The sequence below is a fragment of the Puma concolor genome, chromosome D4 (genome assembly GCF_028749965.1).
Source record: "Puma concolor isolate L17-30 chromosome D4, mPumCon1.1.hap2, whole genome shotgun sequence".
NCBI lineage: Eukaryota > Metazoa > Chordata > Mammalia > Carnivora > Felidae > Puma > Puma concolor.
The window spans coordinates 86,842,947-86,867,856 of NC_141679.1; the positions used below are offsets into that span (position 1 = coordinate 86,842,947).

The 24,910-nt window shown below is 50.9% G+C and overlaps 2 protein-coding genes and 1 non-coding gene across 6 annotated transcripts in view; 1 reads left to right on the top strand and 2 right to left on the bottom strand.

The window, feature by feature from the left end:
- Positions 1-925: 925 nt before the first annotated feature.
- On the bottom strand, positions 926-4,743 carry RPL12 (ribosomal protein L12). The gene is made up of 7 exons (XM_025915929.2): positions 4,588-4,743; positions 3,952-4,025; positions 2,766-2,864; positions 2,305-2,386; positions 1,631-1,717; positions 1,150-1,262; positions 926-982 (listed from the first exon to the last, which is right to left on the bottom strand). The coding sequence occupies exons 1-7, from the start codon at positions 4,622-4,624 to the stop codon at positions 977-979; spliced, it is 498 nt and encodes a 165-aa protein (XP_025771714.1). The 5' UTR covers positions 4,625-4,743; the 3' UTR covers positions 926-976.
- LOC112851811 (small nucleolar RNA SNORA65) lies at positions 1,801-1,928 on the bottom strand. Its single transcript, XR_003222822.1, has one exon. It is a non-coding gene; the product is annotated as a small nucleolar RNA SNORA65 (small nucleolar RNA).
- The window catches only part of LRSAM1 (leucine rich repeat and sterile alpha motif containing 1), a 39,742-nt gene continuing 19,572 nt past the window's right edge, over positions 4,741-24,910 (top strand). For 3 of the 4 annotated variants that reach the window (XR_015243080.1, XM_025929277.2, XM_086684077.1), the window contains exons 1-14: positions 4,741-4,872; positions 5,255-5,413; positions 6,670-6,774; positions 7,192-7,248; positions 8,043-8,087; positions 9,094-9,171; positions 10,540-10,608; positions 12,294-12,378; positions 13,389-13,510; positions 16,937-17,027; positions 19,962-20,092; positions 23,805-23,834; positions 24,278-24,400; positions 24,682-24,821. Coding sequence is in view for 3 of the 4 variants with exons in the window: in XM_025929277.2 (XP_025785062.1) it covers positions 6,703-6,774; positions 7,192-7,248; positions 8,043-8,087; positions 9,094-9,171; positions 10,540-10,608; positions 12,294-12,378; positions 13,389-13,510; positions 16,937-17,027; positions 19,962-20,092; positions 23,805-23,834; positions 24,278-24,400; positions 24,682-24,821 (1,043 nt within the window). In the remaining variant the exon portion in view is untranslated. The remainder of the gene's footprint in view (positions 4,873-5,254; positions 5,414-6,669; positions 6,775-7,191; positions 7,249-8,042; positions 8,088-9,093; positions 9,172-10,539; positions 10,609-12,293; positions 12,379-13,388; positions 13,511-16,936; positions 17,028-19,961; positions 20,093-23,804; positions 23,835-24,277; positions 24,401-24,681; positions 24,822-24,910) is intronic. The other variant, XM_086684078.1, reaches the window with a different exon arrangement.

A 24,910-nucleotide genomic window follows, 5' to 3' on the forward strand; every position in this document is an offset into this window, starting at 1 on the left:
TAAAGACAGCTCTCCAACCTGCTTGTACCTGGGGCGATTAAAAAATCCACGGACTTGAAAGGCCCATTGACAAAATTCCGGAAAGGCAAAGATGCAATGCCAAGGAAATTAAGTTCTTGGGTTAATTATTCATAACCCCCTTTAGGTTAGTCCCAAAAGTCCCTTCAAGTAGCTTGATTGTAGCTTGCCCCAGGACCCAGCTATATCATCCACACCTTAATAAAAAAAGGAGCCAAACTAAGGGAAGAGAGACTCAGGAAAGGCAAAAACATGCCATTAGAAAATGACCTGTAACGGGGCACCTGGGTGGCTCAGTTGGTTAAGTGTCCCAACTTCGGCTCAGGTCATGATCTCAGTTTGTGCGTTGAGCCCTGCATAGGACTCTGCTGACAGCTCGGAGCCTGGAGCCTGCTTTGGATTCTGTGCCTCCCTCCCTCTCTGTCCCTCTCCAGGTTCCACACTCTCTCAAAATACACTAAAAAGCTTTTTTTAAAGAAAGAAAACGACCCTTAAGGACATAAAGGTCAGGTTTGTTTCCCATCAGTGCTTCTGAGCCCTGGCTGTGCACTGGAATGGATAGTGAAGCCTCACATTAAGGGTTATGGGCCCCTAACACACTCAAGAATTAAACTGGTCTGGGATAGATTCCTGACCATTTCACACTGGGGTAGTTTTCTTTTTGGCCAAGAATTTTGTTCTTCTGAAGAGTTCTATGAATACATGCAGCCTACAAATAGCACAGAGACTTCTTTTCCAGGGGTCTTCTCTGAGCTAGTCCCATACAGGGCAACAATCTGACCCACAAGGAGTTTGTTACCCAAGCAACGACTTTTTCCAGAGGTTCTGCCACCGTGACCCCATTAGCCACCATTTGACCACAAAGGGGGTAGGTCCCTCAAGGAAGAGGCTGTATCAAAAGGTCCACTGGTTGTCAACTGATCCTTTATTAAAATAGTTTCCTTTGTAGTTCTTAATCTTAACTCTGTGGGAAAGAAAAAAGAAAAACCTATCATTAGCGGAACAAGAAATTCTTAATAGTCCAAACCCATTATTGACCATTTCTAGAAACTTTGCAGCCTGTACAAATACTACTTTAGCTTTCCTCCAGCTCTCACCCTGATCTAGGCAAGAGAAACAGAAGTCACTTACAGCTGGACATTCCACTGCACCACTATTGATGTCATCTATGATGTCATGAGGGTGGCGGCCATCAACATTGCAGCCCACAGATTGGGCAGTCCCCAGAATCTCTTTAATGGTTCCTGTAATTAAGAAAAGTGGCATTAAGAGGGGCTTCAGCAATACTCATATACCCAAGGGGAAATACTTTTTCACATCAGATAAAGAGAAATTAAGCCTATTTTATGGAGTAACATCCCTGCTCCTCTAAGCCAAAACTCCGAACTCCATTTAGTTATACAGGCTCTGAATGCAAAGGGTCCGTGGGTTCTGACACCCAGATTAAACACACCCGACCCAAATATTCACTGACCCCAAGTCATTCTTTAAACCCAGAAGACCCTGCACCCCAACTGTGGGTCTTACAGAGTAATATCCCTTCAAGCTGAGGAATGCTACCACTCAGTGAATACACCCCATATAACAAGGGGGTTCCCTGCCGTCCACTTACCAGAGAGTTCCCTGGCTAACGATCGGTGCCTCATCTGTCGGGCAATGTTGACAATCTCGTCAAAAGTGATGTTTCCACTGTGCTTAACTGCAGAAGAAATAAACAGCAAAAGCTGTGTCACAACCCAAGGCCAGAGAAGACCACATATTCTCCCTTCACCTTTATTTTTAGGCTGTTCCCATGCTTTCGGCACAGAGTCATCCACATGAAGAACAACCCTGTTTCCTAAGCTGGGGTTTACTATCAGCTCACCACTGGATTGCACCAGCCACGAGAACTGATCAGGTGCAGTGGCGGGTGGCTGGGGTAAAATCAGGTCTCTGCGAACCTTGCGTGGGTGACACTATCTTTTTTTACACAAAAAAAGACAAACTGAAGTTACTGGGGTTAGTTAAGCTGTCAGAATCTTCCAGCTCAGAAATGGTCTGATTATTGGACATCACTGTCAAGTACTTCCCCCTATTTCCCTCCTGCATGTACTTTTAGGGAGGGCCAGTCCCGGGCTAGGGGACTGGGGGAGAGCCGTGAGGCACTTCTTGGCAGTGCCTGGCTGTCTAACAGCTTCTGAGCAAATCCCTGTGCCATCCCTAGGTTCTGCTAAAGCAAAAACATGCAGCTAAGTATCACACTGGGTAGACACCACCACTCAGATTACCAGGGAAAAGACCACTCACTGTTTTTCTGCTTCTTTCTGTCCCTTGGCGGTTCCTTTAGGGCTTTGATAATCAGGGCGGAGGCAGAAGGTACCACTTCAATCTGCAGAAGAGATTCTCCATGTGAATTAAGCCCTCCTCCACCCTCCAATGAAAAAGGTCAATACTGCCTTGCAACTTGGCTCTCAAAAAACATGGGCCAGGTGGGGTTTGCTGTGTACATTCTCAACTACTTTTCACAATCTAAAACGTGTCCTACCCTAGGAGACACGAAGTGATTGATTTGCCCAATGTCACACAAGTGACAAGTTAGTATTTGAGCCCGCATCTACAATTTCTTGATCCTTGCTCTCAAAAAAGGCTTCCCCACATTTAAAATTGCCCTCAGCTCACCACTGTGGCAGATGGCCATGTCAGCAAAAACCTTCCACCCAGGGATTTCAGATGGTTGCTACCTCTGCCCTCCCCCTCAAAGCAAGTACCTGAGCCTGTCTGTTCTGAATGGTCAGCTTCACTGTAATCCTCAGACCCTTCCAATCACCGGTTGCCTTGGCGATGTCATCACCAACCTTTTTTGGAGACTATAGAAAAAAGGTATACAATTACACTGTGCTCGAAGTTGCAGTACAGCCTGACGCCCTGCCCTATCCTTCTCCCTTGGCAACACCCCAAACCTTTTCCAATCCAGCACACGGGGGCAGTTTGAAAGCATGTAACTGCACCCAGTGAATCAAGGGAATGGCTACTACAGTTGTATACATTGGAGAACTGCAGCTAGGGGTGAAGTCTGCTTGGGACTGTCAGCTGCAGACCCAGGGTTGTTAGGAAGGCAAAGTCCCTTACCTACCTACATACCTACCCACCCATAAGGACCCACATGGTCTAACGTAGGGATTTTCGACACTGGTTACATTCAAATCACGTGAACGGTTTTAAAGATTCCTGGTGTCAGACCAATCCAAGTCAATCTGCAGGAATGGGGTCTGGGCATTTGCTACTTAAGATTTCCTAATGACCACCAGCCTCAACAGGAAAGCTATCCAGTGGGTGCCAGCTAAACCGAAAACCAAGAAAAAGTAGTAAGACACTGGTTAAGCAAGACCACGTGAGAAACACGTTTGGGTCAGGAGACCAATGTCCAAGAAATAAAGGCCTAACGATACTCAGGGAAATGCAAGCTCAGAAAAAGCATAAAAATAAACAAGTAGGTAAATAGGGCAGTCGTCGGTAAAGCTGCTCACATTAATGAACAGGTCATGCAGGCTACTACGTACAATTCACCAGGATCTTAACCCACAGCCCACTTAATCCTCCCAACCGATATTTAATCCCATCAGTGATCTGCCCATTTCCCTGACTAGCAAACACAGGCTAAGGAGGCAGCCCAGTGTCACCAACCTACTCTAAGCCCTCACAGATCCCTGGCCCATCCCTCAGGTACAGTAAAGGCAGCAGTTAAGAGCCACTGGAGAGTAAAAATTACAGCTTCGAAGTAGCCTGTTCCCGCTTCCTAGATCACCCTGCTATGGGAGTACTTCCAAGCCAGTGGCTCAGAGGGGTTGCCAACTCGTCAACGTCAAAGGCACCTCAGATCCGGTCTCGTTTGCACAAGCCCGACCTGAACTGCTTTCCTTCGACGAGAAACAGGCCTCCACGAGGATGACTTACCAGACCCAGCGGGCCGATCTTGGGGGCCAGGGCAGACGTGGCACCGACCTCACCACCGGTGCACCTCAGGTATACTGTAGAAAAAAAAGAGCAGCGGCGCTGCACAGGGAGCCCCCGGGTCCCAGCCTTCTCCCCCCATCCTTCCGGGGCTGGCCACACTGCTTGTCTCTTCTCGGAACAGCACCAAGGGCCTCAGCAGGGAGCGAGGAAGGCCTCCCAACCCCCCAGCGGGCGAGCCGCCTCCTCCCTGGCGTGGACCGCTCCGAGCGCCACGTGGGACTGGGGCCTTCGGTTCAGCTCCGGCTACCGAGGCCCGCACTAGGGCGGCCAACCCAGTGGAGGGGAGAAGCGCCCGGACACAAACCTTACCCTAAGGCGTGCGGGCTGCAAAGCCACCACAGGTCGTCCGGTCCTCCCTCCCCATTTACACGAGGGGAAGCTGAGGCCCAGAAAGCGTTAAGAGACTCGACCAGGACCTCACAGCACCCTGAACGCAGCACTGGAAAGGCCTCTAGCAGGCAGCACTTTTAAAGCCCGACGTGAAAACGGCAACGGCTGCTGGGGCAGCGGGGCCGACGGGCTGCCGGGAGGAGGGATGCTCCATTTCGCAGCCCGAGCCACATCTAAAGCACGCACCGACTTTGATCTCGTTGGGGTCGAACTTAGGCGGCATGGTGGAGGCGGTTGGTGTCGGATGAACCCGGATTCGGGACGACCGAAGCGCGTTGCACCGTCGCCTCCTCCGAGCCGAAAGCCAAAAGACCGGAAGGTTCTCTGACTGCGCCGGATATTGGTCGGAAAGCACGACTCTCGCGAGAACCGCTAAGCTCCGCCCAGCCTCCCAGCGACGTCCTTGCCGCCATGTTGCTTATGGGCAGTTTCCTGAGGCTGAGCTGACGGGCTGGAGAACCCTACTCCGCGGTGAGTTGTGGCTAAGGGTTCGGAAGGAGGGGTTCGGGAGGTTCCCCTGGGGGAGGCAACAAGAGAGGGCTGCTCTCGGGCCCCGCTGTTCTCTATTCTCCCTAATGGTGAGGGTCACCCTGTGGTTCCTGTCGCCCAGTTGCAAAGCCCCGCCCCTCCCCTAAGGTGTCCGCATCCCCATTCCTAGACCCTAGGGTCATGGGGACCCCGAGCCCACTTTTAGCTCCCTCGTGATGTGTGCATTTTGGTTATCAAAACAACTTGATTCGAGTCTAAATCTCGCCCAACTCTTAATTCCAAGATTATACGGTTTTCAGAGTCTGACTTCGTCATCCTGGTCTGAATGACTTTCTGAGATTCAGAGTTTTGTTTTGGTCCCAAGCTCCTGCGTTTGGAGGATACCAGACTCCCGCTCCGCCCGGGCCCGGTGCCCAGTGCTCTTGAGACCCGACGTCCATGACCAAGCCTTACGAGTGACCTGCCCATCTTCAGGTCCACCCGAGGGAACGAGCACTGGGGACTTGTGCACCCACAAAGCCAGGTGGGGCTCTCCCCACTCCAGCCTGGGGAGGATGGGTGTGGTTCTTCCCACTGGGCTGGACGTCCGGGTAAGGAATGGATGAGAGGTGGACATCGAGGAGCAGGTTGGGAAGAGCTGATCTTATGGGAGGGATGGAGAGGGGATGGCCACTGTGGGGCAGGTCGGGGGAGGGCTGAATTTTGGGGAGAGGTGAGAGAGGATTAGTCCTTGGGGAGCAGGGTAAGGGTAAGAGCTTGTCATCAAGGAGAGCTGGGGGAGGGCTGTGTTTAGATTATCCCCATCACTGCTGGCAAGTAGGTGACAAGAGGGGCCTGAGCCAGCTCTGCAGGTTGGCCGGCTCCCCGGACTGCCCACGCCCCTGTGGGCGGAGACCTGTGATCTCTGCCCTTCCCCTTGAGGACTGGGTGTGTTTCTTCTTCAACTGCATCTTCTCCCTAGTTCCTTAAGCTGTGGTAGGCGCTGAATCAACGTTTGTGAGATGTATAGTGCTCTGTGGCTGACATTTATTGAACACTGGTAATGTGCTACGGGTTTCACATACATGAAAACACTGGGTCCTCACAGAACCTGGTATTGGTAACATTATTAGTAGTAACAACATTGTTCCTGGCTCATTGATGTCCCTTATCAAGCACTGATATTTGCAGATACAGGGCAGGCAGTAAACACCTAGCTTCTGAGTTCAGGACAACGTACTTAGTGTGTGCCAAGGTAGTGTGAGCATGAAGGAGTTGGGCAAACCCCACAGTATCAGGACTCCAAAGAGCAGAATTCCAGACTGGTTTCTCTACAATCCAGGCGGTATAACCAGATCACTGAGCTCACGTGCCAGTTTCATTACCTTAACCTGGGCTGTGGTGAGACGCTCATGGAGTAATAGCCATGAGGGTGGTAAGGTGTCTAAGGATTGCTTTTGGGTTGTTATTTTGCTAAGAGATCTCTTTGCCTATCGTGTGGTTGCAATCCCCAAGGTCATGGCTGGCCAATCCCTTGCGTGTTTGGTTTGCCACTCTTATAGTGTTTCAGGAACTAGAAGTGATTCATCAGTCCCATCTGCTAGGAGTTCTCAAAGAGCATCTTTAGAAAGACCTATTGTGCCGGGCTCACGGCACAGATTGATGGTCAAGATGAACATAGCCCCTGCCCTCAAGGATCATACGGTCCAGCAGATCAGCTACGTGTTCTGCGTTCCTGTGGCTGCCTGTCCTGGATGTGTCACAAATTCCCCAGGCCCTAATTTCTCTCCTGTGCCCTAGAGTCGTGAAGATTACTCCGGGGGGAAAGGAAGAATGCCTCTCTTCTTCCGGAAGCGGAAACCCAGCGAAGAGGCTCGGAAACGCCTGGAGTATCAGATGTGCCTGGTGAGGGAAACTGGGTTTCCTCTGAGTCCATTTCTACCTCTGCCCTCATGAAACAGGGTTCTACGCTATCCCCAAACAAGCCGTGCACTCCCTCCCTCCTGCCTGCCTCCCCAACCCGCAGAGGAAATCTCTGACTCAAAGCAGACCCACAAGGCTGCCTGTCAGGTGCTCAGGAGTGCCTTGTGCTTCCCTCCCAAGACTGATCCCTGTTGTCATTCCATGTTCGTTCGCTCCTCCCTGCTGGACCTCAAGCCCCATTAAAGCAGGGATCGTTGGCGCACCCGCAAAATGGACTAGGTGAACCAGATGGTGTCCGTGGTCTCTTATAGGTCCTTAATCCTGTGTTTCTTTGCCTGGTCTGTCCACCCTGCAAGGGTGTTTTGTTTGAACACTTTCTATCATTCTTTTCACCCTCAGGCAAAAGAAGCTGGGGCAGATGACATTCTTGACATCTCTAAATGTGAGCTCTCAGAGGTAAACTGGGGCTAGTGTTCCGGCTGTGAATTTGATCTGTCCTTTTTTTCTTGGATCACATGTCCCTGAGAGAGACAGATGTGGACTGGGGCTTTTAAAAGGCCAGAAGCATTAATCAAGAGAAGTTTCCTTAGATTCTGCTTTTGTTCAGAATAATTAAGATGATTGTTGGCCTCAGCATAGTCTTCCTAGAATCAAGGAGTCTAAAAGATGTACCCACAGGGGTGCCTGGGTGGCTCAGTCAGTTGAGTGTCTGACTCTTGATTTCGGCTCAGGTCATGATCCCAGGGTCATGGGATCGAGCCCTATGTCGGGCTCAGTGCTAAGCACGGAGCCTGCTTAAGATTCTCTCTCTCCCTCTCCCTCTGCTCTTCGCTACTTGCATGTGCTCTCTCTGAAAAAAAAAATGTTTTTTTAATCAAAAAAAAGAAAATGTACACACAGATTTCCAGGGAACTGGGAGATTCTGGGGTTCCCCAGCCTCTCCAGCTGGTGCCCAGCACCAGAGATCTTTCTTTTGCCCAAATAGAGCTCATGATGGAGATGGTGTGTGGGCCAGGGCCGGGCAGGGCAGTCTCCTGCCAGCTGATTATAAGGGATGGCTGACCATGTCCCCAGCGACATTCCTCACCAGCGTGCCCCACCACCCTCCATGGGAGGTGCTTAGTGCTGCCCTCCATGGGAGGACTTTGCACTTGATCACCTCCTGCCCCATCACCCCCTCACATGTGTGCTCCTCAGAAAACAAAAACTGGCTCGAGGGGAGGCACTGACTCTTCTTTCTCCCATCTTAGATTCCATTTGGGGCTTTTGCAACATGCAAAGTTCTACAGAAAAAGGTGAGCTGAATCCTCATTTTCAGAGACTCGTTCATGCATGTTTGTTGGTTTCAAATCGGGTGGGATTTTTAGGAGCTGCCTTCTTGGCACAGGCATCTCCATTCTCCCTGATTCTCACCCTTTCAGCCTGATGCAGGTGTTTGCACAGTTAGAAGAGCAGGCTTTGGGGTCACATGGTCCTGGGTCACATCCTGGCTTTGCCCCTCTCATGAGTTGCGCAACTTCCACCAACTCTTACATCTGTTTCTTCATCTGTGAAATGAAGACACTCCCAGCTCTACTCTCGAAACAGTATTGTGAGAATTGAGTGGCAGGTAGGGAGGTGGGCAGGTAGAAAGGCAAATGCACTGGGCATGATGCCTGCCACAGTAAACACTGGGTGACCTCGTTGTTAATCATAATGAAAACTACACTCATTTCGTGCTGGTCACTCAGAAGAAATTAAGAACGGAATGAATGATTTTCAGAAAGGCAATAACTTTGCATGTAGACAGCTAAGAGTAAAAAAAAAGTGTTCCATACCAACACAGGAGTGAGCTCCTTGACACTGGACATTTCTGTGCAAGGGTCGGTGCCGAATAGAAAAAGCAACAGATGACACGAATTGAGCCCCAGACCCCAGGCCAGTCCTGGGCTTAGTGCTTTTTGTCTGTTAGTTTCTTAATCATACGCCAGCCCTTGGAGGCAGCTACTTTATTATTCTGTTTCCTACATGAAGATGCTGACGCCAAGGAAGGTTCAGATCAAGGAAGGACAGCTGCACAGGGACCCTCCTCAGGGTGGAAGGTAGAATGAGGCCTCTGAGATCCCCTTCACCCTCGAAGTTACAGGTTTTCAGGTCATGTGATTCTGCATTTGCAGGTTCCGTGATTCTGAAGCACATCCCCCGTCGCAGTGTGCGGGAGAGCAGAGGCAGGCGGGTTCTGCCATACCTCCCGCGCCGAGCTGGCCGCCCCTGCTCGCTGCTCATCCTCAGGCTAACACGCCACAAATCTTTTCCAAACAGGTGTTGATTGTCCACACGAATCACCTCACTTACCTGCTCCCTAAATCTTGCAGCCTCCTGAGTCTCACAACCATCAAGGTACAGGGGCCCTTGTCCCCCGTGTCACGGGCTCTGCCTGGTGCTCCAGGTGGCAGCCAAGCTCCCTTTGTTATAGGTTATGCAGGCCTAACTTAACAGTCAGGCTCGGGTGGGATCAGCACAACTTATTGGGCACCTTCTACGCACTGTGCATGGGGTGGGGTTGCAAAGATAACCAGCCCTGCCTTTGGGGAGCCTGCTGGATGGGTAGAAAGGCAAACTGTAAACTCAGAGCGGGTGAACTCACAGAGGGCTTGGAAACTGATGAGCCCAAAAGAGAAGGCCCCGGAGGGGCTCCAGGCATCATGTGGTCAGTGTGTGAAAGCCCTGTGTCTAGGCTGACCCCCTCCTAACTGTCAGCCTCTCCAGAACAGGGACTGGGATGTATTCACATGCGATGTGACCTATGGCCTCAGGATTATTGCACACGAACATGAGCTATGACAGTGGGGACACACAATAAGAAGAGAAGATGGCAGCATCAGGCATGAAAGTGTTTTTCATGGTTATTTCTGGTTTATAGGAGTTGGGGTAGTTTTTACTTCTCTTTGTTATTCTGGCCCAACATTCATGATTTTTGTCGTAAAACAAGTAACATTTTATATGTATTTCAGATGTATATTTAATACGTATGTTTCTATTTCATACATATGTGTTTGAAACACATGTACCTACTCCAGTGTGTGGCCTGTGCTTTGTTTGCTCATTTTTGTTGTTAAAAAAATTAACAAGTACAGTTAAACAAAGAAAAGGAGGAAAAACGTATATAATTCCACACTCCAGAGAACCGCTATCAATATTTTATTGCATATTTGGTAGTCTTTTTCTACATAAATAATATAATTATACCGTGGGGAGTTTTCCTTTGTAACGTGAATACTTACGCATACTGTTCTATAGCATACTGTTTTCGCTCAACAGTTAAAAATGAACATCTGATGGGGCACCTAGGTGGCTCAGTCGGTTGAACGACCGACTTCAGCTCAGGTCATGATCTCACGGTTTGGGAGTTCGAGCCCCGCGTCAGGCTCTGTACTGACAGCTTGGAGCCTGAAGCCCGCTTCAGATTCTGTGTCTCCCACTCTCTCTCTGCCCCTCCCCCACTCATGCTCTGTCTCTCTCTGTCTCAGAAATAAACATTAAAAAAAATTTTTTTTAATGAATTTCTGATGAAAGAGATGGTATAATATTTTGGAAACGGAGCAGAGATGGAATACACTATCCTTTAGTTGGAGAGGAAGAGTTGGAGCCTTCTGTTCCGACACCAGAGGCAAGAAGAGACCCCCGGCATCTTCTCGCTCCAGAGCCCGAAATCTGCGGGCTTTCTCGGTTGGTGACTGAGGGCTTAAGCTTGTCTTCCCTCCGCAGGTTCTGGATCTTCATGATAATCAGCTGTCCGCTCTTCCCGACGATATAGGGCAGCTGACCGCCCTCCAGGTATGGCTGCAGGATGCACAGAACCCGCCTCTGATGGCCTAAGAGAAAAGTTGCAGTCGAACAAGCCTGGAGAGTTCTCCTTGTGCTCAGGCCCGGGGCTGCCCTTGGTGCTAGCTGCCTCTGCCCCTTTCCCGTGAGGAACCTTGGACGCCCTGGCCTTGGCAGTCCGAAATGTGGGAGTCTCTATACCATACTTTTGGCCTGTGCTTTGGGGATTTCCTCTAAGCCCCCATGACTTACAGGAAATGATGGATCCGGCGCTCTGCCTCAGCCTCTCACTGTGGTCCTGGTCAGTCGTAGCCCACTGCAAGCTAAGCATTTCCCTCGTGTCATCTCTGATATGTTTCCTCACAGCCTTGCTGCGAGGCAGGTGCTGGTATTAGCCCCACTTTACAGGGAAAGAAGCGGCTTTCCTCCACACTGAGATTAAAACCCATTCTCTTCACTGAGCCCCTTCAGACCCTGTATGACGGGCCCACCTGCTTTCCAGCCTCCTCTCCTGTCCCCGTCGCTCTCGGCAGTCAGCTCCTGAACCCCTCCTGGCCTCTCACCCCACTGTGGCAGGGCCTGTCCACGCAGACCTCTCCTCTTCCCTCGGCCTGAGCGACTCATCATCTCTCAGCCCACGTGTCCCTGAGAAGCCTCCCCGACCTCCCTGTCAAAGTAGATCTACCTTATCGGCCTCGGTCCTACACTGGCTTACTTCCCTGGGAGCATAAGGACAGTCCATAGTTACGAATCAAGTGTTTGCTGACTTGACTGAGTCACAGTCCTCTGAGGGCAGCACCCCAGCTAGCACACTGCCTCCAACATGCAGGAGACCAGGAAATGAAGTGAGTGAGCAACCCCTGGGTGATGCCGTTGCATTTTCCGGAGGAGAAAGCTGAGGTCACTTGCCCAACGGCACACAGAGAACACGTGGTGGGGAAGTAGTGATTGGCACCCCTTGGAAAGCCACGGTGAATACCTGGGTGGAGGATCTTTGGGGACTTTTTTTTAACGTGTACATTCTTATAGAATCGGTGCATCCTTGCCTTGTAACTTGCGGACACCTGACAATAACCCAGAGCCATCCTTTGGTTCATCAAATATTTATCTGCCACGTTATCTGTAACGGCTGCTTAGCTTTCCATTGTGTCAATGTTTAATGAGTCCGTAGCCTGTCACCCTGTTGGCCTGGCTCGCCCCGCAGTGCCGCATCCGGGAGGGAGCGTGGCCTGCTGGATCCAACAAGCCTGCGTTCTGGGCGGGCCACCGCCAGCTGCTAGCCTTGAGGCCCCGGGCAGATCCTGCTGCCTTTACACATCTCAGCTTCGTTCCCCCAACACTCGGGGAACTAGAGCCTTGTCACTGCTGCCTCCCCCAGATCCCCAAACCCGCTAGTCCCCTTCTTCCTCCTTGCTTGATCGCGGGTCCGTTGTTGGGCATTCTGTGGCCTGCATAAGGGACGGAACCTCAGCAAGCAGCGGCTCAAGGTCTGGCTTTGCTCTCTCCGGCACGTGACTTCATCAGTGTGAGCCTCAGTTTTCTCATCTCTCAAAGGGGATCCTGACAGTTTATGCTTTCCTCATGAGGCTGTCAGGAGGAGATAAAGGTGTGTGTGGTGCCCAGGTGATGCCTGGCCTAAAGCAGGGGTAGACACTATTCGTATGTGGGTTCTCATGTCATTTGTCCCTATTTCTTAGGTATTGAACGTGGAAAGGAATCAACTGACATATCTGCCACGTTCCATTGGGAACCTGATCCAGCTCCAGACCCTCAACGTGAAAGGTAGGGGCCAGGAAGCCCTGTCTGTGTGATTCCCAGTCAGCTCTAGGCTGTCTTCGGCCCGGCATCCACAGATCACTCCTCCTGGGAACCACTGAGCATGAGGGCAGCCAGTCCTGAGGCGTCCCTTTAAGCTGGACTGACCCTTGTTGTCCCTAGAGGTAACTAGAGGCGGGGCATCTGCAGAGCTCCTGTGACCCTTCAGGGTCAGGGCCTTACAGCAAGGAGGGCAGACCGTCTTGCCAGCCAGGCTCCCGGGACCTGGGCACTCGTGTTTGTAATAACGAGGAGCAGTAGGAGTGGCGGCCTGGTGGGGGAGAGCATCCAGGAGCCGCAGTAACGCTTCTGACAGGGCCCGACGCACAGGGAAGACTGCTTCCACAGTCAGCGGTGCGGCAAGCCTCGCGAGTCCCTGACAGGGAGGTGTGCTCCCCAACCAAGGCTGAGAGCAGCGACTTGCTCAAGACCACCCCGTGTGTTAGCAACAGAGCCCAGAGTCACACGCACCGTGCTTCCTCCCGTGCCCTTGGCTCCTCATGTCCTCTTGTGGTCCTTAAGCACTTTCTGCACAAAACACCTCAGTTTACTCATTTTGTAACATACGAATGATATAATGACGCCGTGTTTATTGATCACTTACTATGGGGTGGGCACTGTGCTGAGGGCTGCATATGCATAGTTGCATTGAACCCTTTGATGTCCCTTGAGGCCAGATAGCATTATTATCCCCATTTTACAGATGAGAAAACTGGCCCAAGGAAGTACAGTCCGTTTTCCAAAGGCGCTCAGCTAGTAAGTGGCAGAGTAAGAACTTGAACCCAGGTCACCGAAACTCCACCATGCTGCTCTTCCTCACAGAGCCTCAGGTCTCGGGACCCGGCACGTGCCCCAGGCTCAGAGTGAGGCACCCACTTCCCCTCAAGTCCTGGCAGGACTCGTGTCAGGCAGGAAGCTGGTGAAGGGGCTTTGGCGGGGGGGGGGGGGGTCGAGCTGTGCCGTTGGGGTCTCTGCAGATAACAAGCTGAGGGAGCTTCCCGACACCGTGGGGGAACTTCGAAGCCTACGTACCCTTGACATCAGTGAGAACGAGATTCAGAGGCTGCCACAGCTGCTGGCGCACGTTCGAACCCTGGAAGTAAGTGGGGAGCCGCTCTCGCCTGGGGTCTTCTCTGGCCCGCCCACCTTCCCCTTCCCACGTTCCCAAATGCCTGCTCTGGTCAGGGTGTGCTGGGCTCACAGGGATCTCCTGGCACGTCTCTAGGAGCTCAAGAGAGACCAATGTGGAACAGTTGTAATTAGGTGACTTCTGCTGCCATGACGGAGGCAGGAGAGCACGCTCCTAGAGTGAAGACCTGAGGCTGAACCCTGCGGGAGGTGTGCTGTGAGCACTTTGTGGTGTTCGAGCCAGACCTTGTGAGGGGATTGGCTCTGAAGAAATAGACACGGAAAAGGGAGCACTCAGGTGCAGGGAACAGTACCAAGAATGCAGGAAGTGGAGAGCACAGGGCGTGTTGAGGGGAGAGGAGGGATCTGATGTGGTTGGAAGCTGCTGTGTCTGGAGGGTCCAGGTCTCGAAAAGCCCAGAGTGCTGTGACGGGAGAGCGGCCTTGCCTGGAGGTGTAGAAAGTAGATTTCATCAGAGCAGGGGTCAGGGGGCAGAGGGCAAGCTCTTCCTAGGTCACCGTATTAGTTTGCTGGGGCGGTCGTAACAAAGTACCACAGGCTGGGTGTCTTGAACAAGACGTTTATTTTCTCACGGCTCTGGAGGCTGGAAGTCCAAGATCACTGTGTGGACAGGGGTGGTTGCTTCTGAGGCCTCTCTCCTTGGCTTGTAGACAGTCATCTTCTCCGTGTGTCCTCACATCACCTTCCCTCTCTATGTGGCTGTGTCCAAATTTCCTCTTTTTTTTTTTTTTAATTTTTTTTTTAATGTTTATTTATTTTTGAGACAGAGAGAGACACAGCATGAACGGGGGAGGGGCAGAGAGAGAGGGAGACACAGAATCGGAAGCAGGCTCCAGGCTCTGAGCCATCAGCCCAGAGCCCAACGCGGGGCTTGAACTCGCGGACCGCGAGATCGTGACCTGAGCTGAAGTCGGACGCTTAACCGACTGAGCCACCCAGGCGCCCCCAAATTTCCTCTTTTTATAAGTACACCAGTCATATCAGATTAGGACCCAGCCTGGTGACTTCATGTTGAACTTGATTACTTCTTGATTACTTCTTTTTTTTTTTTTCAACGTTTATTTATTTTTGGGACAGAGAGCACAGATCATGAATGGGGGAGGGGCAGAGAGAGAGGGAGACACAGAGTCGGAAACAGGCTCTAGGCTCTGAGCCATCAGCCCAGAGCCTGACGCGGGGCTCGAACTCACAGAGCGAGATCGTGACCTGGCTGAAGTCGGACGCTTAACCGACTGCGCCACCCAGGCGCCCCTTGATTACTTCTTTAAAGACCTTCTATCCAAATGTATCGACATCCGAGGTACAGGGGGAGTAGGACTTCAACATACGTGTTTTCAGGGGCACACAATCCAGGCCCTAACAGACACTGACACAAGGCAGCTCACGCAGGGAAGGTGGGCTCTTACAGTCGCAATGACCAGACAGCCTATGTTTATCTGGTGCTTACTAAAGCTGGGTGCTTAACCTGCATCAGTTCCCTGAATCCTCATGAAAATCCTGTGAGGCAAATACTATTGTGCCCTTTTGCCGATGAAAAAACTGAGGCATGGACAGTTTAAGGAGCTTGCCCAAGTCCACACAGCTAGTGATAGCAGAGACAGGATTGAGAGCCAGGCAGTCTGAATCGAGGGCCCGTGCTCTTCACCTCTGTGCAACTCAACCTTCTGGAACAGGGACTTATCCATCCATATGACACACAGTCTGGCCAACATCCCAGAATCCTCTGATGAGCCATCAGTGAATTACCTCTCAGATCAGACTGCTGAGCATCGGCCTCTGTATCAGAAATGGGCAGGTGAACGTGTAGACAGCAAAAGGAGGTGGCTAACGCCAGAGGCTGGTCCCTCCTGCCGTGACAGCTTGCCTGAGAAGGGACAGGGTGGTCAGCTCCTCTCCCCGGGCCAGCTGGAGAGACAGGCCGAGACATGGTTATTCTCTGTGCTGTCCAATAGAACTTTTTGCCGTTCTGATGGAAATGTTCAATGACTGTGCGGCCTAAATCGGTAGCCACATGTGGCTTTCGAGCACTGGAAGTGTGGCTAGTATGACCAAGGAGGTATGTATTTACTTGTGCTGAGTTTTAATTAGTTTTCATTTTAATAAACTAAGTCACACGTGCTTGGTGGCCACCGCATTGGAGCACACAGCTCACAGCGGCACAGATTCTGAAGCCGTTGTAGAGGGAGTGCAGGGAGTGAAGCGTTTCACATCCAGTCTTTACAAAAAGCTTTTGACCTTCTTGGTGGCACCTTGGGCAAACCCTTTTTCAGGATGAGACAGTAAGCGGCCCTTCTAGGTTAAGGCCAAGGTCTTTCTCGCACGTTGTCTCATACTGCCCATCAGACGGCCTGTTGGCTGGGTGACGTGCCTGTTTACCTCTGAGGGGGCCGTGCCTCAGAGACATCAATTGCCCTGTTCAAGGGTGCACATCCAGAACAGGACTAGCTGGAGTCTAACACCAGGGCTGAGCGGCTGAGCGCAGCTAATGGAAACACCGTAAACTGTGTGTCCCATGTGGCTGGTGCAACCGAGGGACCGAGCTTTAAATTCTTTCATTTTACTCAGTTAAAAAGTAAGCTTATGTGGCCAGGCATGGCTCATGGCCACCAAACTGGATGGCACGGCCCCAGCGTCCACCACACTTTACTGTTGGTAACCAATATTACCCACGTGGGTTAGTTTTCTTTAGACTTTGCCCCCCCAAACCGGCAGTCAGGTGCTCTGCTCCAGAGCAGGCTCCCCACTGCAGTGCGTGTTCCTGGGCGCAAGGGCTGTGCTGGCCAGGGCTGGGGGCAACCGAGCTGCTTTTCCCACTCAGCAATGTCCTGTCTGGCCTGGCAGGCCTGTCTGTCCCAGGCACGGAAGGTACAGGCTCCTGACCCGGGCCTTAGGTAACTCATGCATGCACTGGGCACTCCACACTTGGCCCACAGTTGGGATCCAGGAGGCCTCCGCGAAGAAGTGAGAGGGTAGCAGGAGGAGGGCTTGGGTAAGCAAACAAACAAAATGGAAAACCTCATGGTTTTGAGTGTGATATATATTCCTCCAAATTGTTTTTGTAAATACACTAACGCGAGAGAATGTTGTTTTTTTTTTTTAACAAATATGGAATCTTATTTTCTGTGTATTGTATACAGTTACAGTTTCTTTTTTGTCCACTTATATTTTTATACAAAAACATTAATCACGTGCTGACTGCACACCAGGCTCTGTTTTAGATGCTGGGGGCACAGCAGGAACAAGACAGGTGAGCCGCCCCTGCCGTGGGCAGAGGAGACAGTAAACACACACATTCATAACTAAATCAGGTGCTTTGCGGTTGTGTTGACCAGCGAAGTGGACAACACGTATAAAGAGGTTCCCCTTGTGTCTGCAGACTCTGAGCCTCGACGCCTCGTCCATGGTTTACCCCCCACAGGAGGTGTGCAGTGCTGGGACCCAGGCCATTCAGCAGTTCCTCTGCAAAGGTAAAACCAGGCAGGCAGCCTGCCTCCTTCACTCAGTGAGTAAGCATGGTCCCAGAAACTGCCCTGTGCCAGCCCGGGCTCGGGGGAATAGCAGAGACCCAGGAGGCCACCGTCTCTGCCTGCTTGGAGCTCTTCAGATCTGGCAGGAGAAACAGGCAGAACAGATGGTCACACTAGGAAATGTAATTACCAGTTAGGCTACGTCCTCAGGGAAGGTCCTAGAAAGTGGCTCAGCTGAAACCTGAGGGTGATTAACACTTAGGAAAGAGAGAAGGCTGCTGCTGGCAGGAGGAGAGGCCCCTCGAAGGGCCTAGAGGCATGGGGGCAGTGGGAAGCATGCCGCAGGGGAAGCCGAGTGGCTGGGTGCCGACACAAAGAAAAATGGGGTAAAGCCGGAGAGGCCATCTGGGCCTCGTATCATGTAGGAGAGGGCTTTGATCAGTTTGCTTTTTACAAAGTTCACTCCAGCTGCAGGGAGGAGAAGGGAGTGGAGAAAGCAAGCGTGGAAGCCAGGGACAAGTTGGAGTTCATGGGGTCAACCAGGACAAAGGCCACAGTGGACTGGACTTGGAGGAGTGGCAGTGCAGTGAAAACTCAGGGCCACCGCTGATCCAGGTGCCCCGAGGGTGGGAGCGGTATATCCAGCCACCTCCTGCCCGGTTGATATTCTTAATTAGGGGCTCCTGTCACCTGGGGAACTTCTAGAACGTGGCTAAGACACATACATGCGGTCAGCTGTGGGTGACGAAGGTGCCGTTGCAAAGCCACCAGAAAAGAAAGCAAAGGTTTTTTTCAGTTAATGACTCTGGATCAATTGGATATCCATGTGGGAAAAAAGAACCTTCATTTCTTCCTTCAGTAGGAGGCAGGCAGCATTGACCACGGAAGGCTGATAAATTAGATTTCAGTAACATCAAAAAGGCACCACTTATGGAAAGAAAGGGCAAGCCATAAAGTTGGGAAGCCACTTATAAACATTCATTAGGCTGTGCGTGAAGACTTTGCGCTCTTTTCTGCGTGTATGTGATATTTCAGTTAAAAAAAAAAAAAAAGTTTCACACCACACAACAGCTACTCAGGCCTCACATCTACCAGATTAGTGTTTGAGCAACAGGTGATTCTCATGTGCACCCTGGCCAGTGGCTGAGCTACACCATGTTCTTTTCTTTCTTTCTTCCTTCAAGTATAATTAACACAGCCTTACATTAGCTTCAGGTGTACGATCTGCTGGCCTAATTCTCTACGGGACTCAGTGCTCATCCCGATAAGGGTGCTCTTAATCCCCTCCACCTGTTTCACCCATCTCCCCACCCAAACCCTTTATTTTCCTTAAAAAGATTTTTAAATTATGCCATTTGTAGGTGTACAAAAGGCAAAGAATAAAGCAGTGAACATATGTGTACCCACCACACAGCTTAAGAAATGATCTGTTTGTTTAAACAGTGTAGTACGTATACATTATTACATAAAGTTTTTGGGTTTGCTCTTTTAAAAATATTTTTTAAAAACCCACAAAAGGTATCATGCTGTTGTGATTCTGCTCTTTTCACTCAAGAATCGGTCTTGGACCTCTTCCTGCCTCATAATGGATGGATCTGCCTTTTTTTTTTTTTTTTAATGTTTATTTTTGAGAGTGCGCGCGCGCGGGAGGGGCAGAGACAGAGGGGGACAGAAGACCCGAAGCGGGCTCTGCACTGACAGCAGAAAGCCCAACATAGGGCTCAAACTCACAAACCATGAGATCATGACCTGAGCTGAAGTCAGATACCTAAACGACTGAGCCACCCAGGTGCCCCCCACCTTTTTTTGTAAACGTTTATTTGATTTTTAAGAGCGAAAGAGCACAAGCAGGGGGAATCCCAAGCAGGTTCTGTACCAATAGCAGTGAGCCTGACATCGGGACTCGAACTCACGACCCGCGAGTTCATGACCTGAGGCGAAATCTGACGCTTAACCGACTGAGTCACCCAGGTGCCCCGGATCTGGCTTGTTTTAAAGAATGTATAGTATTTCACGTGGTGGAGCCCCACAGCTTATGTAGCCTTTCCCTGCTGGTGAGCATGAGGTGGTTTCCGGTCTCCCAGTGTCACGAACATTTTAACCCACCCCTCTGTGGCACCGTGGGAGTACTCCTCCAGGGCAGGCAGAGTGGCACTGGCAGGCAAAGGGGCAAGCGCTGTGTGCTCCGCCAGCTTACATTCCCGTGAGAAGACCCTTTTTCCTTCCCACAAGTGACCCTCGGTGTCATTTCCACCAGCCTTGTCAGTTTGTTTATTCTGACAGATAAACAAGAAAGTCACGTTCTTGGTTATTTGAATATTGTTTCATGTATTTACGAGCCATTTTTAGTGTTTCTTTTCCCATTTATATTTGAAAAAGACAATCTTGACCATATTAAAATCTAAAAGTTCTTTACCCCCAAAGGATCCTGTCATTAAAAAGACAGGTTACCATCCAGAAGAAGATTGCTGCAATATATATTATAGGCCCAAGGTTATTAGCTACAATATGTAAAGAGCATAAATCGGTAAGAATGAGGCAAACAAAACAATAAGGCAAACAATCCACCCAAAAATGGGTAACGGGTATGAGCCCTGTCAAATTACACAGGAGAAAAATACGCAGGGCCACAGAAGGCAAGCGTCTTCCCGGGGTCTCACACACAGCCTTCTCCACTAATCTCACGCTTTCTCATCGCCCCATTCTCACGTGGATGGTAAAGAGGCAGCTGGCGAGCCTATTTATTCACTCAGCTGCCGCTTACCGAGTGCTTGATGTTAGGAAGGGCGAGCAAGATGGAGGGCCCAGCCCGGTCCGGGGCAGGGGAGCCGTGGACCAGGCAGGCGGGACAGGATGCTGGGGAGGAAGGTGGGGGCTGACGGAGGGGACGACTCTGTCCCCTCCCTCCCGGTCAGTTTGTGCCGTCTCTTGCAGAGTCAGGGCTGGAATACTACCCTCCTTCTCAGTACTTGCTGCCAGTCCTGGAGCAAGATGGGGCCGACGCTTCCTGGGACAGCCCCGACGGCCCCACAGACAGATTCTCCAGGGAGGAGGCAGAATGGCAGGTAAGGTGTGCTTGCCTGCTGACGTGTGCTGTGGAGGGGAGGCCCTGGGCACTGGGGGCTGTTCAGGGCTGCAGGCCCTGGATTCCTCCGTCGAACTAGAATTCACCTCCACTCAGACCAGCGTGCTTAGATGCTTTCAGGAGGCCTTCTATGCCACCTCACCCACCACCGCCCCAAACAGGTTCCTCTCTGTTTCCCGAACTCCCCGGGACCTCTGAACTTGCAGTTCACCCCATCTGGAATTCTCTCCACTCACCTCTCGCTAACTCCATCTCATCCTTCAGTTCTGTCTAGACCCCACATCCTCTGAGAAGTCTCCCCCTCCCCCCACACCAGCCCAGGTCAGGTCTCCTGCCATGTGGTCTCGGTGCCCACACGTCTCCTTGGGAGCACCTCTACAGCTCTAAGTGAAGACTCATGTGGGAGATGGTTTAACGACTGTCTCCCCTGCTAGATGAAGCTTTGTGAGAGTGGGGGGTTGTGTCTGGATTGTTCATTGTTGTCTCTCAGTGAGCGCTTCCTGCCTCGGTGCCCCTTGCTGTACAGGAAGCCTGTCCTGCTCTCCTGTTACCCGTCTGAGGAGAAGCACGTGTGTCAGCACGGCAACAGGCTGGCCCTCCCTGGTCCCTGGGGGTGACCTACGTTGGGACCGGTGTGGAGGAGGAAGCTTGGCCAGGGTTTACCACTTCAGCCAGGCATCACCTGACACTGGAACCAGACAGAGACCGCCTCTGGCCCCATCTGTGTTCCCACAGAGGGCTCAGAGCCCGGGGCGTCTGATGGCAGGCAGAGGAGGAACCAACTGCCTCAGGTTTGGCTTCTTATCTTCCAGTGACTTGTTATTAATCTCCGGTTCCCTGGTGACACCCTTCCCTGTCGTACAGAGCCCACCGTGAATGCCTCGTGCTTTTGCCTGTCTGCTGGCAGCTCAATGAGAATTAGAGAGGGGGAGATTTCTACCTAGGGAAATTGTCAGTTTTTCCTCTCAAAATGTTTGCAGCGAACATTTTTGATGCAGGATTAACAGACTGAATATATTAAAGAACTCTTCCAAAGCAGTAAAGTGAAGCAGAAAACCATCCCAAGAGAAGAAAAGTGGGCCAGAGATATATCAACAGGTACTATACAGAATAAAACAGTACAGATGAGGGGCGCCCAGCTGGCTCAGTCAGAGCATGTGACCTTTGATCTCAAGGTCATGAGTTCAAGCCCCCCAGAGTTGGGCACAGAGCTTACTTAAAAAGAAGAAAGACTGTGTAGATCAGTAAATACAAAAAAATGCCCGACTTCCCTAGTAATCAGAGACCAGTAAATTAAAACAAAATACCATTTCGCCCTCAGATTGGCACAGATGTCACTTTGATAATTTCCTGGCCACAGTGTGGGGAAACCATGGCCTCATAAATTGCTCTTGGGAATGGAAACTGATATTCCCACTGTAGAAGATAACCTGATAATATAGGTCAAATAGCTCGTGATCCGGCAGTCCCACTCCTCAGTATGTATCCCCAGAGAGACCCTTGTGTAAAGAGACATTTACAAGAATGTTCATTGCAGCCTTATTTGCAGTAGTAAGATATTGGAAGCCCCCTAAATGTCTATCGGTGGGTAAAGGCTGAGCCACCTGTGTCCCATCCATACCATGAGCTAAATCTGTGCAGGCTCAGATCATAGGACACGTGGGTAAGTGAAAAGGACAAGTTGCAGAACATGATGGATATAGACTTCCCCTTTCATACTTAGGAGGTTCAAATACAGATCAGTAATAGCCATTAAAGGCGGGGTGCAATTTTATGACAGAGGGACATGAGGGAATTTTGGGGAGTGATGGGATTGTTCTAGATCTTGACTACAGTGATGGTTACATGACTGCATTGCTCAAGATGCCTAAAGCTGCATACTGAAAAGAATGACCTTTATAGTATGTGAGTTATGCCTTCATCAAAACACGTATTTATATATGAGCACACAGACAAATCTTCTATATTTTCCAAAGGCACAAATTCTGTGTAAGTAGATTCGTGGACTTGGGTCTGATAATGGTAGTTACATGGCAGGGGGCAGGAGGGAACCAGGATCAGGCTGGGGAATGGTCAGGGAATGCTTAAATGCTGTGTTTTAGTTTTTTATAAGGAAAATATATTCCGATAATAGCTGTATAATTTTTTATAAAGTTTTTAATGTTTATTTTTGAGAGCAAGCGCTTTTATGCCCACCCACCAGTGAGCAGGGGAGGGGCAGAGAGACAGGGAGACTGAGGATACAAAGCAGGCTCTAATGGTGACAGCAGAGAACCCGATGCGGGGCTCAAACTCCTAAACCATGATATTATACCCGAGCTGAAGTTGGAACACTTAACTGACTGAGCCACCCAGGTGCCTGCCCTGTGTGTATTTATTTTTGAGAGAGAGATTTGGATGCAGGGCTCGAACTCCTGAGCCACAAGATCATGACCTTGTGGCTTAACCAAAGCCAAAGTCAGATGCTTAACTGACTGAGCCACCCAGATGCCCAGATACTATCTGTATAATTAAAAATTAATTAAAAAATTTTTATTCCTACCTCAGCATGGGACAAATCTGATTTCCTTATAGTGTGTTACTTTTATGGCTCTGATAGAGACTGATCCTGGCCTCCAAGCTGGATAACTAAGTACAAGGCCACTTAAAAAATCTGTGTGTGTGTGTGTGTGTGTGTGTGTGTGTGTGTGTGTGTGTGTGTGTGTGTGTGTGTGTTGTTTCAGTACAAGAATAGTTCACGCTCCTTGTTACAAGTCTGAACAATACAGATATACATAAACCACATGAATGTCACCCCTTCTCCTAAGGTCATCATCACAAACTGCCTTCCATCTCAAAACTCAGAGTTGAATTTTGTTGCCGCTCTGACCTGAACAGAATCCTGCTGCACACAGTGAAACATGGCAGACTTCTTTCTGGGTAGCTCCCCACGTTCGCCCCCTTATTTGACAGTTGTGTGGTCCATTGCACGGATGTACCATGACTTACTGAAGTAACCACCTGTTGGGCATCTGAGTTATTGCCAATGTTTCACTCTTTAAAACGGTTCCACAAGGGGGTGCCTGGGTGGCTCAGTTGGTTAAGTGTCCGGCTTCGGCCCAGGTCATGACGGTTCGTGTGTTTGAAACCCACATCAGGCTTGCTGCTATGAACGTGGAGCCTGCTTTGGATCCTCTGTACTCCTCTCTCTCTCTCTCTCTGCCCCTCCCGCGCCTGCTCAAGCACTCTTCTTTCTCTCTGTCTCTCTCTCAAAAATAAACATTACAATTGTTTTTCTAACATCTTAACAAAAAGTTCGACAGGAACTAGCACATGTACCTCTGTGCATCTCCAAGTATTTTGGTGGGCTAGAGCTTTGGGGCACTGCGGGCATGCTGTATGGACAGGGAGCCACGTATCTCACTTCTTGGTCTCCCTTCTCAGTCCTGTACCCCCAGAACTGTCCTGAAGAGCTTCCCACGATGTGCCAAACCGGGTGGTTCTCAGTCCTGGTGTCCACTAGAACCATCTGGGACCCTTTATCAGACTATCCTACCCTCTCATCCCCACCCGCCCCACCATTCTGATGCAGCGCCTCGGGGGGCTCCCAAGAGTCTGAATGGGGTCTCGTTGCCTGGCAATTCTGGCCACATGCTGGGGAACCCCACTGCTGTCTACCTCCTCTTCACCACTGTCTTTTTTTTCCTCCCCAGAATAGGTTCTCAGACTATGAGAAGAGGAAGGTAAGAAAATTTTCCTTTTCTCCTCGGTCACTTTTGTTTTTATCAAAGATCTCAACTATTAGAAAAGATTGGAGGGAGCAAGTTCTTCCTGCCTCTAAATTAGAGGGTAAACTAAAGTTTTCCTCTTACACACATGGCCTCACCACATGCTTATGCAGCCTCAGTGGGTGACCAGGTATCTCGCCTTCACAGATGAGAAGCTTGAGGCTCAGAGACCCCCGACTCTAAACCACTAGTCTCTGCCAGGGACCAGCCTGTTTTATTACAGTTGGGCCCTGGGCAGGCAGGTGGTGGGGGGGGGGGGGCCAGGAAGGGGAGTTATTACTCAGCTTTAAGACTTAACAGCCTGCACAATTCAGAGGTGAAGGGTAGATTCCCTCTGCTCCCATGTGCAAATGTCCACGGAGCCTAGCCAACCATCACCAGGATCTACATTCTTGCAGGAACAGAAGATGCTGGAGAAACTCGAGTTTGAACGGCGCCTGGAACTCGGGCAGCGAGAACATGCCCAGCTCCTTCAGCAGAGCAGCAATCAGAAGGACGAGATCCTTCAGACGGTCAAGGAGGTCCGTGAGCGGCCATGTGGGGTCAGGCTTGCCTGTGCACTCCCTACCAGTGGGGGCCCTCTGCTGTGGGGAGGCGGTGGCGGTAAGCTCCCTCGCTGGATCTTCCCGGACCCGGGGGCCCTTACGGTTCACCTAGCCCAGCTTCATTGTGTGTACGGACACCCCGAGGCCTAGCAAGGGGAAGACCTGGTCCAAGATCAAACAGGAAGGCAGGGCAGGGATGAGAAACCTGTGCAGGGATCCTTGGTGTTAGCTCAGGTCGGCCACCTGTCCCGCTGCAGGAGCAGTCCCGGCTGGAGCAGGGCCTAAGTGAGCATCAGCGCTACCTGGATGCAGAGCGTCAGCGGCTGCAGGAGCAGCTGAAGCAAACGGAGCAGAACATCGCCAACCGGATCCAGAAACTCCTGCAGGACAACCAGAGGTCAGGCCCCCAGTCCGCACCCAGAGACCTTCCCCTCATGTGGTACCCTTTGAAGAGCCCAGGGTAGGGGTCCATTTCTCCCCTATAGC